We start from the raw sequence: 18,514 nt of genomic DNA on the forward strand, positions 1-18,514 counted from the left end.
AGGAGTTTAGTTAGCCAGTAATAAACTGGGAACACTTCCTTGAAAAAGCCCAAGCTAAGCAGGCATGAGTGGGGGAGGTACGGGAAAAGCAAAGATACCCTTCACCCTCCGAGGTATGTCTTTCATTAATCTTAGACTCATCTCTTAGGTAATCAATGTTGCATAAACAGTTAAATGCAAGCTCAATTTCTTCTTTAAAATCATTGGGGATTTAAAGGGAAAGCTATTATAAAGTATAGAACAACACATGTTTCGCTTTCTTCCCATCACCTAGATGGGCTTTGTTTCCTTCTTTCAAAACATTTAAACGTATTAGCGATTCAGATGGCGATTCCCATGGCTCCACTGTGGGCCTTCCTATGTACCATGGGGATGTGGGTAGGAGATGCCTCAAGGGAACTATTTGGATGTTTTTATATGTATAAAAATAAACTCAAATATGTCTTTGGATTTTTTTAGTTTAGTTTTGTTATATAATTCTAGCAAACTTTACCACTCATGTTTGGTTTACCACCAAATGGGTTTACTACCCATTTATAAAGCTAAATTATTTCATGTAGTCGGGCTACCGTTTCCCGTTTAATATAGTCAATACCTTTGAATGCTTCAATTGTTTTATTAAAAAGAAATTCTCTACACACATATAATTCCTATGATAAATTAAGCTTATAAAATAGTGAACTTAAAGTTCTTAAATATTGCAATTCTTTTCATATATTTGGATCTCAGAATCACAAATCTAAATCAGTGACTTAAATGCCATGAGTTACAAAGTGAAAATTGCTTCCAGTCAAAATAGGGCCATTGGGGCTACCAAGCCTCCCTGGTGATGGGTCTGGGATGAAAAAAAGGATTTAAATATGTATCAGTTTGAAGACCGAAGGTGTAAAGGAAAGACCGATTGGGAAGGAACCCCTGGAATTTCGAAAGAAAATGATCTTACTGTCAGGGTTCCTTTGGCCTCCTCAGTGGTAAATACTGTGAGACTCGTGTTCTCGAGACAGCAAACATCTTACCCACGAAGAGGCCTGTGATCTGTCACACAGAGCCTCTCTGGTGTTTCTTGGTGTGTCACATGCTCTAGTCCTGAAGTCCATTATGTGAGGATTTTGCGATCTGAGCCATCGTCCCCAGCTGCAGGCTACACCTGGGTCTCTCCCCTGGTAAATGTCCTTCCACATAACGCAGGTGCTGCCACTGGCCTTTCCTTCCAACTTCTTAAGAGGCCCTCATAGCTAGACTCATGTTCACATCCAAGTGCAAGCGGTCAGTTTAAATAGTGTGAACAAACAGAGCACGTCAGCTCCTCCACAAAATCTGGTAGACTTGAGGCAGCCATTGTCCTTTTCTGGGGGGCAGAGAAAGTCTAAGAAGAAAAAAAAATCACTCATTTTTACCTGTTCTTTTGCAAGATCAGAGATTTGTCTTCAGCATCAGCTCGCAGTCACATTGTTTCATTCTCTGGGTTGCTCAAAGCTATCTTTATAATTACCACTCTTACCCCATTGAAAAGTTGCCTGGGACTTTAAGTCTTCTACCTTATACCTCTCTCTTAATGTTCTTCTCCACCTATGTTCAAGCTAGGGACTCTTGTTTCTAACCCACAGGAGGAAGATGGGTGGTTTTGGAAAGAGGCAGGTGCAACTTTATCGGAGGACCAGCCTGCAGCTGCCCTGGCACCCAGCTGTGTGGTAGTTTAGTTCATTAAAGTCGTGGTTCTGAAACTGCATTGCATCATCTGAAGAGCTATGGCAATTGTGATGCAGAAACCTGTGGCTCCCAAACTTTAGAGATTGTCAGAATCACCTGGAGGGGTCGTAGGCTTCAGGTATGTAACATTGTAGGTGATACCTACATGTAACTAAGTTTGAGACTCTAAGAGGCTGGAAGGGTGCTAAGGGACACCTAAAAGGCAACAGATGGGAAACCTCAATGTCCTAGCCCAACTTGTGACCACAACATAGGCTCTGTGTCCCTAGTTGCTTGTCCAGCAAGGATTGTGGTCTTTTGGGGTGCTCTTCCCCAGATATTCCTTTACCTTTGTTTCAGTCATGATCCCAGCAATGTCGCCTGACCCCAGGGTCAGTGCCACAGCTCCCTAAGGCATGGAGCTCTTAGTTTCTATACTTGCAATAATTTTCTCCAAGGACATTTGCACAGCACCTGGTTACCAGCGCAAATTCCTATAATCACTGACTTCCCAGAGACCCTCATTCTTCATGGTTCTCTCCCACTGTATTGGCGACCTAGCCCACAGCTATTTTCTTAGGTCTTTGAACCTCCAGAGGGGAGAAAAGCCTAGTGTAGTGAAGAGGGCGCCGATTTGTTTTTCTTAAGAGGTTCTACTGGCTTGTTTTAAAAGCTGTGTCATATACTTACTTAACTAGAAGTGGTCTCTCCTGACCTCAACATCTGCAGCTGCAGACAACACATAAACAAGAGAGGAGCGCCACCTGGCAGCACCTGACACCAATTGCCATCTGACATCAGTCAGGAGCGGGGGACACGCAGTCATCCACCTTCAGTGCTTGACTGGGTTTGGCGGGTCCTTGCACAACCCGCAGAGCTATTTTTGTCAGTTGTAAGCTCCTCCAGTGTGATGTCTGTGGCTTGTCCAAGCCCGTGGGAACAGAAGCACGGCTGTGGGGTGGTAGCACGGCTGCCTCTGTGCATGTAGGGCAAGTTTCAGACCTAGAGTTTGTTTCCCATCTGCAGGTGGGGCTCTAAGTTACCTTGTAAGGCTGTTGGGAGGACTCAATTAATACTGGGTTGGCCAAAAAGTCCATTTTGTTTTTTCCATAAAATAAAAGACACGTTTTTCACCTTCACCAACAACTTTATTGATTTGGATATTTTGAGTATGTCGGCTATCTCCCACCTGGTATGACATTCATTGTTCTCAATCAATGTCTCAATTAATTGAGACATTAATTACCAACTTCAACTGGTCTGCCCAACCAGGGACCATTGTCCAGTGAGAAATCTCCAGCATGAAACTTCAAATACTTTTGACACATTTGATCAGTCATGGCACCTTCCCCATACTCTGCACAAATCTTTTTTTTTTTTTTTGCATTTTTAACTTTCTTGAAATAATGAAGCATAATATGCCAAAATGTTGCATATTTTCTTCCATCTTCAATATTAAAATGACTGTAAAAATTCACCAATTTTTTAAAAATGCATGCTGATATGACAGCTGTTTCACAATACAATCTAACGAAATTATTTCGAATGGAGTTAAAGACAACTGGGAGCTAGTAGAGCCATCTTACAAGGAAAAAAACAAGCAAACTTTCTGGCCAACACAATAGAGAACAGTGTTGAGAATGGTGCTTGGCCCAGAGCCAGCGCTCTCTATTCGTACCAGAAGCCTCCTGCTGTTCTCCCTAAAGATACTGTAGTGTGATGAGAGATGGTCTTATGAAGAAGTGTTCAGATTTCCTTGAGAAAAGAAAAAGAGTGGACCTCCTCATCAAAAAGATGAGGCAGCATGTATACACATGAGCATCTGTTGTCTGTACCTACAAAATACCAGTCTAACATAGGGTGATAATTGGTTTTTCTGGTCTACTGTGTATACTACATCACCTATAATAGAAAGATGTTTAATAATTCCTTCAGAATTAAGTGATAGGCATCTCATAAAGGGTGTCATGTGATAGAAGCAAGGAACAAAACAAGTAACCTTTTCATGCTTCAGTATTTTTTTTAATCTAGCATATCCTTACCTCCATAAAATCCTATTCACATGGTAGTAACTCAAATTATAGTTTCTGTAATAAATTCAAATATCACACCCCACATTAGGAAGGAAGGAAAGAAGTTAGACTGTTAACTCTTCCTTTTAGTAGTTTGTGCTAAATTCAGAGTATGCTTTTTTATTCTCACTTGTCAATATTTATTTCAACAGCTTCTAAAAAGTTTTCTCTTTGGGTTCCCCAACTCTTACTTTCCTTTGGGCTTTTCTTTTGAACCTCTTTAACAGAAAAAGTACATAAAGCATCCAGCATAAATCCCAGAACAAGTACATTTTCAACAGTCAACTTTTCTCAAAGCAAAGGGATGGAACATAAAGGGGTTATTCTCCAGAAAAACCAACAAAACACCTCACCTTAAAGTCTCAAGATGTGTAAGTTGCTGAAGTTCTGGAAGGCAACACTCAACCCCCCGATTCGGCAACTCAGCGGGAGTGTCTGTGTTACAACTTCTGATGGAGTCTAAGGATTTATAGCACCTGGACCCTCCCCCAGCCCGTGATCTGGCCTCCAGGTGTTGCTGGTCAGACCAACATGCTCCCTATAAAAAATAATAAAGATGGGTATTTCCAAGTGGAATTGGTCCTTTGATATTTCTGAGATTAAAAGAATGATACAATCTAGAAATTTTTTTGTTATTGTAATATTTGACCCACTGTCAGATCAAATATATTATTCTTCAACTATTTCAACAGTTTTCCCACTTCTGAATAGTAGCTGTTTCTTCATTTGAAATGTGCCTTAAAGTTCAGATCAAATACCACTTTTCTCAAGTTTTCCCTGAAATAATGAAATGTTCCCTCCACTATAATTCCAAAACAATAATACATTTAAATGCAGCCACTTTAAAAAAGCAAATGTTTTCAATGACGTTTACCAATATTTTTTATTTACATTCAATCTGACTTTTGTATTAGTTTCAGGTGTAGAGCATCGTGGCTAGACATAAATTCTCCTCTCGAGGTGTGGATGGATTCGTGTTTTGTAGCTTTTCTTTCTGCATGCGTATCCCGTGCTTTCGTCACTGAGCTCATTGCTCTTTGGACAAGAGAGGCTTGATAACTATTAGTTAAATAAATAAATGCGTTAAAATCACAAAAGCATTTTTAAAGAACGTATCATATTACAGCTGAAACTAGTCACATGGGATGTTTTGTGTGTTTTTTTTTTTTACCTTTCCACCTGAACAAAATTACCTCACTGCTTGGTTTTACTACAAGTCACAGCTCACATTTCTTTGCTCCTACCCCATTATTTCTTCACTGGAAAATGCTGAAAACATGCTAAAAATGGTTTAAATACTATAATTTTTATACAATAATTTATACAATGAAGAAGTAAAAGTGATTCCTTCCAATGCTCCAATCCCACCACACGAAACTGCCATATGGGATGTTATTTTTAACACTTTTTATTTCATTCTTCTTTCAAATTATATTTCATTGTGGTAAGATCACGTAACATGGGATCTACCCTCTTAACAAAAGTTTGAGTTTACGATACAATATTGTTAACCGTAGGCGCAATGCTGTACAGGAGCTCTGTAGAACTCAGTCGTCTTGTGTGATGAAGACTTCATGCTTCTCGATTAGACACTTCCCATTTCCTACTTGTCCTATCTCCCGTCTTCTTTCTGATTCTATGACTTTGATGATTTTAGATACCTCATATAAATGGCACATGCGGTATTTGTCCTGTTACTAGCTGATTTCACTTAGCATAACGTCCCCAAGGTTTATCCATGTTGTCGCATATGGTGAGATCTCCATCTTTTTAAAGGCCTGATATAATTTCATTATGTGAATATGCCACATTTTCTTTATCCATCAGTGGACATTTGGGTTGTTTTCATATCTTAGCTATTCTGAATAGTGCTACAATGAACATTGAAATGCAATATCTCTTCAAGATCCTGATTCCAATTCTTTTGGATAAATATTCAGACATGGGATTGCCGGATTTCTATTTTTTTAAAGATTTTATTTATTTATTTTTAGAGAGGGGGAAGGGAGGGAGAGAGGGAGGGAGAAAAACTTCCATGTGCAAGAGAAACATCAGTTGGCTGCCTCTTGCATGCCCCCAACTGGGGACCTGGCCCGCAACCCAGGCATGTGCCCTGAGTGGGAATTGAACTGGTGACTTTTCAGTTTGTAGGCCAGTGGTCAACTTACTGAGCCTTACCAGCCAGGGCTCTATTTTTAATTTTTAAAAGAATCTCCATAATTTATCCATGATGGCTTCACCATTTTGCATTTCCACCATCACTGTACAACGGCTCCAATTTCTCCACATCTTTACCAACACTTGTCTTTTTTTCTTAAGTCATAGCGATACTGACAGGTGTGAGGTGCATGCCATTCCATGTCATTGTGGTTTTGATTTGCATTTCCCTGATGATTAGTAACATTGAGCATTATTTCAATTACTGTTGGTCTATAATTTTTTTTTGGAGAAACGTCTTTCAAGTCCATATTTTAATTGAGTTATCAGTGGGGTTTTCTTGCTATTAAGTTTTAATAGTCCCCCACATATTTTAAAAATTAACCAGTTATTTGATATAAGATTTGAAAATATTTTCTCCCATTTCATTAGTTGTCTTTTCACTCTGTTGGTTGTTTCCTTTGCTCTGCAGAAGCTTTGTAGTTTGATACTGCCCACTCACCTTTGCTTTTGTTGGCTGTTTTTTTTGGTGTCACAGCCATGAAATGCCATAGTTTTTCTATGCCTTTATGTGTATACATGCATTACCAACACCTATAGCATAAACACATTTGTGTGAGAAAAATACATACATATATAACATAATTTTTATTATTTATACTTAAACTTTTGGGGGAATCAAACATATGAGGTCTGTCTAGAAAGTATCCAGCCATGTAATAGGAAAAATAGAGACATTTACTGAAGAAGATACAAGATACAAGAAACATTGTACACAGGACAATGATGCCTCAGCCCCCTTCAAAGTAGGCACCTTGGGTCCTCACACAGTTCTCCCAATCACCATCAGCTGCCCTGTCATATTTTCCTGAGTCTCATCAACAGTCTGAAATCTCTTCCCTTTCAAAGGTGATTTTAGTTTTGAGAAAAGCCATGAATCACAGGGATCCAAATCTGGGCTATAGGAGGGCTGAGTCATCTGGTGATTTGATGTTTTGCCAAAAAACTCCACATGAAATGTGATGCATGAGCAGGCACATGGTCGTGATGAAGCTGCCAATCACCGGTTGCCCAGAGCTGCAGCCTTCTGAATCATCCAGATAGTTTCCACAAAGGAATGTTCAAGCTTAATGCAAAACTTGATGCAGATTTATGTTCTACTTGCTCAGTCATTTTGAATATGACAGCCACACAGTACACATGCTCACTCGATGACATCTACTGCCCCCACTGACGAGTCATTATTGTTTACCCATGAGCATTCCATTCATTCCATCCAGTCTATTCTCCTCGGCGTCCAGGTTACATTAATATCATGCACACCATTCTCATTATGTTAACAATTGTTGGACTTTTTCTGGACAGACCTTGTATATATTTCCCTTAATATCAAATAATGGATATTATATTATGTCAGTGAATATAAATACATCTGTTATTTTAAAGTGTAGTGCATTCGTGGAAGATCTCTTCATAATTTAAGACTGGGTATTTGAAATATTTGTTCCAAATTCTCTTTCCTGAATTGCCATTTTAAAAACTTTAGTTGATTAGCTATTTCTTTTGCTGCATCGAAGTCTTTAATTCTTAATTATTTAAATTGACTAATGTTTTTATAGTGCTGTCTAAGCTCTGCATCCTGCTGTAAAAAGCCTTCGATAAGTGGTACCTTTTGAATTTCTCCCGTGTGGCCCAGATCTCCTCTTCTGATGAGCCTCGTTCTTTGTATATGATAGTTGGCCGCATGTTTAACAAATATGGTCTTCACTTGCTGAAAAATCGTGAGGTTATCTAGAATAAAAACCCACACAAATAAAATAAATAAATAAGGTGAACAAATAATGCAAAGGAAAATAATGAGTGGAAAGTCGTGACCAGAGTAGTGGAAGGTAAATGCGCACACACGCGCACGTCTGGAATACACATGGGTGTGAGCCGTGAGGTAGAGAGCCACCTGTTTTTTCCCAGATGGCTACCCCGCTTGTCCTAAACCATTTGCTGGATAATCTCTCTTTTCCACACCATTGTGAAATGACAGACTCCTTTTTAAAACCAGGCTCTCAAGCAAGATTTTTTAAAGGTTTTTCTTTTCTTTGTGCTCCAGACCTAATTGCATGGGGGTGATAGTTACGACTGTGGACCTCTCGGGGTATCCCTATTATCACCTCCTCAGGAGGAGACAGGCAAAGCAGCAGCTAGGTGAGTTGTTGATCTCAGAAATCATGTCTGGCAGTGCACAGCCTTGAGGGTCGGTGGAATGTGTTTTGGGATATCGGGTGCGCTCTATAATTTTCTTTATCCATGAAGTAGGCTGAGTCAATGTGGTCAGAGAGACGATAAAGAAGTCTACATTCCCAATAGTGCACGCAGCCAGTGATTTTGGGTACCTGTCACAACATCACTCCATAATGACAGCTGTCTAATTTCCTTCTGAAAGCCCATGAGATAGCTGGAAATATTCATCCACTCACAGACAAGTCTGATGCAGGGGAGAGTGTTGACAAAAGAGAATTACTGGGAGATAAGAGAGCCCCTTTCCAAGTCCTGACTTGGCTCTTGTAGGAAGCAAGCATTCAGAGGCGAACTCAATTTATTCAGGTCTCACATTTCTTTGTCATCCATGGAAGGTACTTGGACTATGTCATCTCTTGGTTTCCAGCCAGGTAAAAGACTACAATTTCATAATTTTTATTTGTTTATTTAAAAGTTATTTATAATCAGGTTGAGTCCTTCCTATATATGAAGAGTTCTTCTTGTTGCTGAGGAGTAAGATACGGTTATTGGGTTAAGGAGTCTCTGAAAGGAGTTTATTTGGAACAGGGAGTGGGATGGAACACAGCAATGTGACTTCAACTTAGAACATAATAGTCTCCTCATTCCAAGCTGGAATACAGGTTCTGTGTTGCACCGTGATTCTACTGTAAGGTTTATTCTAATGAAGCTGGTCAATGTTAAAGACTCCTGGGCTCATGTCGGAACAACACACTGAACATAGATGGTCATTCATATTTTCCAATGCAGGCAGTTAGTGCTATTGTACATTACTTTTTGCAAGACTGTTTCTGAAGACTAACTTCTAATATTTTAAAGTTCTCCCTGAGTTACTAGCTTAGAAGCTATCTGAGCAATAGAGGTTTCATGACCCCAAAATGATGCTGCCTTTCTTCCTATTTAAACTAGTATAACTCTTAGATGGGATTGTTTCTTTTTCTTAGCGTAAATTCTCATCCTAGTAATTCACAAATGCTATACAAAGAGCATGTGATTAAAACATTTGAAATTAATGACTTCAGAAAAATGGATTTTAACTAGGAAAAAGGAAGGTAGAATCTTTCGAGGCCAGGAAATGTCTTTTTACAAGAGTTTAAGATAAAAAAACACCCAGCATCCTCTTGGAGATGAGTGGAAAGAAGGCTCGGTTGAACCATGAATGTCAGAAAGTAATTGATGGAATAATATGGGTGATGGAGACACATTGGGGGTTTCTAAGCTGGAGAGTGACAACATAATAATAGAAATAAGGTATGATGAACCTAGTGGGTGGGTGGAAGTGGTTAGATTCTGAGGAAGAGCTTCTAAGGTCCCACCTTCTGGCATACAGTGGCAGAGGGCAGGCCAAGAGAAGAACTGAAACATGAGCACATGCCATAGTGAACTTACAGAAATTGGCACTAAATTCAGTGGTCATTGTACACAGCCTCCATGCTATCCATTTACTTTGTCATGGGTCTAAAAATGGGTCTAAATGTCTGCACATTTAATTTCTGTCTAGTAAGAGCTAATAGGGATTTAAAAGGGCCTAGTCTAGACATTTTCAAAGATTGAAAATAAGTGAGCAGAACTATACTTCTCTCCACTCTATAGTGGCATTGCCTCTTGAGGCAACTTCCAACAAGGATGACGTTTTAGATGCTTTCTGTGGTGGCAGAGAGGTGAGTACCATGGTCTTCGGGCTAGAGCAGTAAACGTGACTGGAAATCCATTGTACATCTAAAGTCAGGGAGTACTTCAGTGGAGTTCTTCTGATTTCACTGGGGTAAATAAAATGAAAGGACACAGGACCTGATAAAGGAGCAAAGAGCTTTTAGACTTGTCAAACACTGAAAAGACCCTAATGATGGAAGGAATAGGTATCACAGTTTTCTTCCTTCAGTTTCTAAACTAGATTCTATTAGTGGGTTTTTCCAAAAGATTTGGACCATACATTCAATTCAGATGTTATTAGAGATCCATGATTTAAATCTCTGTAGTGGCTTATACCAAATTACCCAAACTTCCCATCTAAGACCAATCTGTTTAAATGGTTGTGTGGTGCTGTTAATATGTAATAACCAACTGTCAAAATGAGAACTCTGTTAGGTGTAATTACCTCCAGGTCCAGTGTGTGGCTAACACAGTGAGAGATTCCTCAAGAGTTTGGGGTTGATGATGAACCAGTGCATAGGAGTTCCACATTAAGTCATAATTGGCTTTGTGTTGGGAGAGTATATGTCAATTGGTGAAATCAGGCACAGAGGAGAGTAAGAGTTTCTTGTAGTAACAACATAGCAACTGATCTTAGTCAAAACAATCGAACCTTGAGAGGAATTTACTAATTCCAGAATAGGCGTGACCTTGCTCTGATGTCCTTCTTAGAGAAAATGTCTACAGCAGATCTGATGGAGAATCTCAGGGAAGAACTGACCTGTTTCATCTGCTTGGACTATTTCACCAGCCCAGTGACCACTGAATGTGGGCACAGCTTTTGTCTGTTGTGTCTCCTGAGGAGCTGGGAGGAACATAACACCCCGTTGTCTTGTCCCGAGTGCTGGAGGACCTTGGAGGTCCCTCATTTCCAGCCCAATGAGCGTCTGGGGAGGCTGGCTGGCATCGGCAAGCAACTCAGATCCCAGGTGCTACAGAGTGAGGACAAGCAAGGCCCCCATGGGAGAATGCTGGCTGCCACCGAGGTGTCCCCTGTTGACGAGCAGGGAGTAAACGCCTTCTCAACCCAGTGTCACGGCATAAACAGAGTGTATGTCTCGAGTGAGGCCGAGGAGCATCACAAAGTAAGATTGGCTGCTCGATGTAACTCTCAGAACACTGTCAGGTTCCATCGCTTCACCCCCATGACACTGTCTGTGGGGGACCACCCTGGGTGCTGATCTCCAGGCACAGGCCACATGCTCGGCCTGCATCCTGCTTTACTCATTCTCTTAGTGGCCCAGTTGTCATCTTGTCATTGGTCCTCAAGACCCTTCATGACCTGGTGTGCTGCTCATTTGCCACAGAGTGTTTGTTTCTTTGCAGGAGAAACTCCAGGAAGTCCTAAATCTTTTGAGTAAAAAGAAAAAGGAAACTCAGGTTATATTAACCCATGAGAAGGAGAGAGTGAAATTGTGTAAGGTCAGTAACTGCACTTTTGCTTTTTGTACATAATTCTGCCAGGAGGGAGTTCTAAAGGGATGCTTAATGAAATACTAGGGAAAAGGACAAAATTTTCCGGTCCTGTCATATAGTGTGCAGTATCCTTGCTTTGGCCTCCCTGTCTCTGCTTGTCTACCTGGGGATCTCGAGACTCGGCCCCATTCCCCCATCCCTAGGCCAGCTTTTCATTCCCTTCTTGGGCCCCTATATAACTCAGAGGCCGCCTCTATTTTAGCTCTTATTATAACTGTTTCAAATACAACTTATATTTATATAACATGACATAGAAATTAATAAAAATATTTCAAATGCTTTGGGCTCCCCTCACCAAAAAAAGACTGTAAATACATACAAAGAAAGAGAAAGGGCAATGAGGCAAAATAGTACTTTGGATTAGTACACCTAAACAAATGCTCATGGACAGTCACAGTTTTAGATGTGAGCTGTCTAGCAAAGCAAAGAGATGTTTAGATATTTAAAAAATACGTGTGTATCTGATTCTCCCAGTAAACTTTGAGTGCTTCCATGGGAGTATTTGCGATGTACATTTCTATTGCTAATATGTGATCCAATGCCTACCTTTACTGAATGAATATTTGCTGAATAAATGAACACGCTTTTTTCATAATTTTGTCCTTATTTTTTATTGCTTTGTGTTTTATAATGGTACTGATCTCCACCTGTCATATATTTTGTGTTCATTTTTGTTTTTTCCCCCACTTGAATGACAGCCTTCAGGGACTAGATGTTGGTTTTCTTTATTACTCTACCTATATCACACATACACATAAAATATCAAGTTTTGAAATTATGAACCCAGCCAATCAATAGAATATATATGTTATGGGTCAGGTTCCAAGCACTGTCACAGTGGGACTTTGGGACTTTGTAAGGGTGAAAAATTGCATCCATTACTAACCTCATTGTATTGTTGTGTGGGTGTCATGGCAGGAAGAGACAAAAAATTGTAAACAGGTTGTTGTGTCAGAATACGCAAAAATGCACCAGTTCTTGAAGGAGGAGGAGCAGCTGCATCTCCAGTTACTGGACAAGGAGGAAAGAGAGAACCTGAAGAAACTCAGGGACAATGAGATCAAGCTGACCCAGCAAATAAGGGGCCTCAGCAAAATGATGGGTCAGATAGAGTCCATGTGTCTGAGCTCCATCGTAGCTTCCTTTGAGGTAAGAATATTGGGGAAATTAATGGAACATGTGTAGTAACACATAATATTTCAAGTCATACAAAATAATTTTTCTCTATTTACTTAAAAAACTAGGGGTAAGTTCTGATCCAAAAATAGTTTTCCTAAAGAATGAACATTCAGGATAGTATAAATAAAGTGTTGAAGAGGTGGAGAGGAAAAACAGATGATACCCATCGGAACCAAGCTTGACGATGATTCCTATCTCTTCTGTGCCTGCCTCCCTGCAACCTCAGCTTTGTCAAGCACTTCAAGTTTAGTGAGCATTGACTATGGGCTGGCACATTAAATATCTTCACAAAGCCCGATGAAGTTAAATACTATTCTAGTAAGTACTATAGGCGATTGTCATCTAAAAAATGGGTTTATAGCAGCTCTTGTTTAAAAACCCAGACCTAGGGTGGTTAGGTAGTTTACCTCTCGAATAGCTAGTAGCTGGGAGAACTCAGGTATCTGTGCACTGAGCCCATATTCCTCACCATCTCAGCTCTACCGCAGTCCTGGGCTGCTACTGCACTCCCAGACCCAATCAAACATCGGCCGTGTGAGCCAACTCCCGCTTCCGGTCTCTGTCCTGGACTGGCTCCTCCAAATGCTGCCTTGTGATGTCATGCCTTCCCCACAACCTGCTGCAGCTGCACACAGGTTCAGTCTCAGCTCGCACTGGCCACTTTTCTGTAGTGGTCTCCAACTCCCCGAGACACTGCATGATGAAGCCAATAGTCTGGCCCCTTTGTCAGCCACAGGTTCTCTTGACAAGGTGGTGATAGGAGAAAGAGAAGAGAACAAAGTCATCTCTAGTCATTTGAGAAGCATCTCATGTTCACAAGAACTCATCCCTAGAGGAAGCAGGGGATATTTTTTCTACTATATGCTCTCCCATGCAAGGGATTCTAGACCCATGGGAAGCAGATTCTGCAACATTTGCAAAGGACTATCTCCAACATGGATTCAGCCTTCACTAGCGATCAACATGCACAAATTCTAACCTTCTTTTTTTTGTACCCTTAGGAGGTGAAAGAAGCGCTGGAAAGGTAGGTTTCTGTCATGTGTTCAGGAGTGTCAGATACAGAGATGCATTGCTGATGAAATAGGCTGGGGATGGAGTGGGGGTGAGAGGGTCTGTGTGGCTGGGACAAAATGAGCTGGCCTCTCAGGCTGCAGCAGGTCATGTGGTCTGTGCGGAGGAGAGTGACGGTCTTCTCTCTTGCAGGAGTGAGCCGCTCTTGCTTCAGTGTCCAGAGACCGCTGTCACGGAGCTGAGTCTGTGCCACATCACCGGAATGAGGGAGATGCTAAGAAAATTCAGCAGTAAGTCAGCCTGGTTTATCCAAGCTCCGGTGCTTTCCAGAGTTCACATCAGTGTATTTCAAGGGATGCAAAACTAAGCCCTTCGGCAGCTTCTAACAGAATAGCCAGCATCTGGGTACCAATCTGTCAGTGAAGAAAGGCATCCCGAGCCAGCAGAGAGTACCAGGGAGGGCGGGGGCCACAGAGCGTCTCTGTGCTGGAGCGGACAGAAGCAGTGAGATGGGACTGGTGTCTGCTTGGCCTTGCTTCCTAAGGAGTCCTGGTCCTTCCTTTGTTAACGAGGCTCTGTGTTGTCCGTCTCATCTCCTGGCATGTTTGCAGGCACGCACCTCCTCAGGGGTCTTTGCATTTCCACCTCTGTCTTTGTCGGGACAAATGCTAACCAACTTAAATCCCAGTGAGGGAACAGTCAAAGAACTGTCTTTCTCGAATACTCCAGATATTAAGGCTGGCTGAGAACAGGAAAGGTCAGCATAGGTTCTCAACCTTTATCTTGACAATCTGACTTTCAGAGGGAGGCCTATCAACTTGGGACTCCACAGGTATTTGATGAGTCTCTGCTCTGTGCCCAGTCAGGCTCTAAGGACACTTACCAGGACAAATAAGACAGACTTGCCTTTGCTCTTGTAGACCTTTCAGAGAAATCGAGGAGATGGACAATAATCACAGATAATTACTGATGATTGGAATTTGATCTATCAATAAAAGTACAAATTGTGTGATAAAGGGACCTAATCTTGTCTGGGGAGTCAGTAAATTCCAAGGCCTGTTCTGTGACATCCTTTCTAGAGAATGACAGAAGGGTCTCTTGCTCGTTTATCCAAGGGCCACTGGGGGTTGTCCTAACTCCCATGAAGCTGCCCATAAGCATGAATCAATTAAAAATGCTGATTAGGAATTGCTGTTCCAGCACTCAGTAACTCTGTAAACTTGGTCCAGCTTCCTCACCTTTATGAGCCCAAGTTTTCGCTTTAGTAAAAATAGAAAAACAATAATACTTGCCATGATTAAATGGGATAATGCACAGAAGATGCTTGTCTCTTCAGTAGGAGTTCAGTAAGTGATAACTGCCTATATTTTCCCCCACACAAATTGAAGATTCAGAACCAACCTTGGCTGAAGCAACTACAAATGACAAAGGGTAGATAAGGATTACTTTCCACACAGCTGTCTTTTGTTCTCTTTTAGAAATGTACTCCTCATTTAAGGAAAGAAGGGCTCAGAGATTCTTTTCTAAAAACAAAAATCTCCACCATGCCCACCTAAATTATATTATTAAAAAAAAATAGGACCGAATGCTAAGAATTTAATTTAAATTGCACATATATGGAGGGGTGGGGGTTCAAGAATGCCAGTGAGGACTCATTCTTTTCTCCTCCGGCAGCGGACATAACCCTGGATCCAGCCACAGCCAACGCCTACCTCGTCTTGTCTGAGGATCTGAAAAGTGTCAGATACGGAGGGATCCGGCAGGAGTTACCCGACAACCCAGAGAGATTCGACCAGTCTGCCACCGTGTTGGGAGCTCAGGGCTTCACCTGCGGGAGACACTACTGGGAGGTGGAAGTAGGGAACAAGACGGAGTGGGAAGTGGGCATCTGTAAGGACTCCGTGAGCAGAAAGGGGAACCTGCCAAAGCCCCCTGGGGACCTCTTCTCACTTATAGGCTTAAAAATTGGAGACGATTATAGCCTTTGGGTCTCATCACCTTTAAAAGGGCAACATGTCCGAGAGCCTGTGCATAAGGTGGGCGTGTTCTTAGACTATGAGTCTGGACACATAGCATTCTACAATGTGGCGGACGAGTCTCTCATCTACAGCTTCCCTCCGGACTCTTTCCAAGAGGCCCTCAGACCCATTTTTTCCCCTTGCCTCCCAAACGAGGGGACAAACACAGGCCCCCTTACCATCTGCTCATTGAATAGCTATGGCAGAAGGAGATGCCTCTGAGCCTTCACTGAGGATGAGGTCTAAGACCACCAGATGACTAGTAATTAAGAGGACAAATGTATGGACAGTATTAACAGCAGGTGATCTAAAAGTAAAGTCCCCCCAAAGAGTTTCCACTAACTTAAGCCCTCAATGAATGGCCAAATTGGACAATCAACTTCTAATACCAGTAGAAGAAAGCTGATCATATCTCATATCTTTAACAAAATTTATCATTTAGACCATCCCATATATGTGCTGATTGCTAAAAATGTAGAATTAGAACTAGGCCCTGTTACCCCAAATCCCACTGTCATAGGCCAGTTTTATAAATATATGTCATTTTTTCAAGTGTATTTATTTATTTGACTCTAAAAATCTGCTGTTTGAACGTGCCTTTGTTCCATGCGCGGAGCTCTGCACACCGAGGCAATCCTAACCTCCAGGGGCTGGTCACATGGGTTCTCCTTTCCAGGGATGATGAAAGGGACTCAAGGAGCAGCTGTCTCTGCAAAGTCACTTTTCTTTCCATCCTGGGGAACCTGGAACATATGTACTTAGGGAATTTCAGAATGCTGCAAGTCTGTGTATGAATGTCATTCATGTTTCCATAGTCACAAGAGGCTGAAACTTGTGTTTGCTGCTACATTCAAAGATGACAGAGCAAAATCTCTGTTCAATAAAACTGTCAAGGCTCTGGGTGCCAAGTGACCTCAGTAAGTTTTATGTAAGGTCATTGTCTGTGCTTTGCTATTTGCTATGAGCAGAAGCCTTTAAAAAATATTGATTTTGGGGGGACGATATTGGTTAATAAAATTATACAGGTTTCATGTGTACATGACACATTTTATTTATTTATTTGTTTATTTATTTATTTATATTTATTTTTGTTTATTTTTCTTGCTGAATTCCTTCACCTTTTTCACCCAGCTTCACAACCTCCCTACCCTCTGCTCCGGTCAGTCTGTTCTCTCTCTGTGAGTCTGTTTCTATTTTGTTCATTTGTTAATTTTGTTCAGTAGATTCCACAAAGGAGCTAAACCATATGGTATTTGTCTTTCTTTGACTGGCTTATTTCACTTAGCATAATACTAGCCAGGTCTATGCATGCTGCCACAAAAGGTAACATTTTCTTCTTTTTAAGGACAGAGTAGTATTCCATTATGTATATGTAACACAGTTTTTTCCTAATCCACTCATCTACTGATGGACCCTTGGGCTGGCTATTGTAAATAACAGTGCAATGAACATAGGAGTGTGTACATATATAATTTCAAATTAGTGTTTTGGGTTTCTTTGGATGTATTCCCAGAAGTGGAATTGCTGGGTCATCAGGCAGTTCTATTAATTTTTGGAAGTAAATCCATACTACTTTCTACAGTGGCTGTATCAATCTGCATTCCTACCAACAGTGCACAAGGGTCCCCTCTTTCCACATCCTCACCAGCACTTGCTGGTTGGTTAATTGATGACGGTCGTTCTGGCAGGTGTGAGGCGATAGGTCTTTGGGTTTAATTTGCATTTCTCTGATGCTCAGTACTATTGAACATCATGCACTGCGCTCTTCTGCTCTTCACATTTTACCCTGACATCGGGGAAGACCAATCATGCACTCTTTGGATAAATTCGTTGCTCTGTTTCCCTTTTTTTAAAAATTTAATTTAAATTTAAATTCTTGATATATTACCTCAAAAAGCTAAGAAACAAATCATAAACAGCAAATACCAACCATATTTAGAATATATCTTCCTCAGTCCCAAATCATTAATTTCTTAAAAATTTGGTAAATGAATATAAAAGTAATACTTTTAAATTTAGTATGCATTACACTTAATTGTAATGCAATCGAAATGAAAGCTTTTTAATTTTCTTTGTCTCGGTGAGGTTGATATCGGCAAGGAAACCAGCCTATCTCTTCTCATGGGCGAGTCACCCTGAGTGGGTCCGTTGTCCACAGGGGCCCACCACTGACTGGGTGTGGGGAGGGGGGATTGCATCTACCCTATCTGTGCTCTCCTGAGCTTGCATAAGCAACCACGAAAACATTGCAAGAAAAATTTCACCCAGGCTTTCTAGGTATAAACTTGAAGCCCAGCAATGCGGGAGCGAGATTGAATGGAATGGAAATCTGAGAATTTCACTCACTAATTTGGAAAGTTTATCTCCTTGCTCTGTTCAGGGGCCTGGGTCTCTCTGCCACAGCTTTTGGACATTTGAGAAAAACATATGGACATTTGTGCCATATGTTCTCAAATATGAATGATGTGTTCTACCTGGAACCTGCCACCATCATTCCTATTAAGTCCTCCCCTTGCCACATCTCTGTCTTCCCCTCTCTCCTGAGTGCACACTTTCCCCAGGAGATAACAAGTCACAAGTAGCCTCTTGTAGAGGACATCACCACACTGGAAGCCATACTCACAGCCATTTCCTTCTCTGCCTCTCCTCAGTTTTCTGGAGCAGAGGGGACATATCTGGACCATATCTAGAGGACATCAAGAGTCATCTCTCACACAAGATTCCAGCTTGATTACTTTTTTAAATTGTCTTTGTCCATCTTAGAGTGTCTTAAATATACAACCTTATACATATGTTTCTGTGGAATCTGATTTACCAGTAAAACTCCCTTAGCTCTTCAAATGAGGTCTTTATCTGACCTGCTCTAATTATCCTGTCTCCCTATGACATAAGTTTGATCTATTATCCTTCAATAGTATTGGTATGTTATCTTAATATTATTTTTTCACA

The 18,514-nt window shown here is 41.1% G+C and overlaps 1 protein-coding gene across 1 annotated transcript; it reads left to right on the forward strand.

Annotated features, from left to right (window-relative positions):
• The first annotated feature begins 10,540 nt into the window (after nucleotides 1-10,540).
• Nucleotides 10,541-15,787, forward strand: TRIML1 (tripartite motif family like 1). The gene is made up of 6 exons (XM_024562638.3): nucleotides 10,541-10,966; nucleotides 11,208-11,303; nucleotides 12,276-12,506; nucleotides 13,538-13,560; nucleotides 13,740-13,837; nucleotides 15,222-15,787. The coding sequence occupies exons 1-6, from the start codon at nucleotides 10,541-10,543 to the stop codon at nucleotides 15,785-15,787; spliced, it is 1,440 nt and encodes a 479-aa protein (XP_024418406.3).
• The last annotated feature ends 2,727 nt before the right edge of the window (nucleotides 15,788-18,514 follow it).

The sequence above is a fragment of the Desmodus rotundus genome, chromosome 13, assembly GCF_022682495.2.
Source record: "Desmodus rotundus isolate HL8 chromosome 13, HLdesRot8A.1, whole genome shotgun sequence".
NCBI lineage: Eukaryota > Metazoa > Chordata > Mammalia > Chiroptera > Phyllostomidae > Desmodus > Desmodus rotundus.

Excerpts from the sequence above, each read along its gene's own strand:
- TRIML1 (XM_024562638.3), top strand. The coding sequence starts at position 10,541 with ATGTCCTTCTTAGAGAAAATGTCTACAGCAGATCTGATGGAGAATCTC. Across the intron at positions 10,967-11,207 it reads AGGCCGAGGAGCATCACAAA|GAGAAACTCCAGGAAGTCCT; the intron begins GTAAGATTGGCT and ends GTTTCTTTGCAG. Across the intron at positions 13,838-15,221 it reads GATGCTAAGAAAATTCAGCA|CGGACATAACCCTGGATCCA; the intron begins GTAAGTCAGCCT and ends CTCCTCCGGCAG.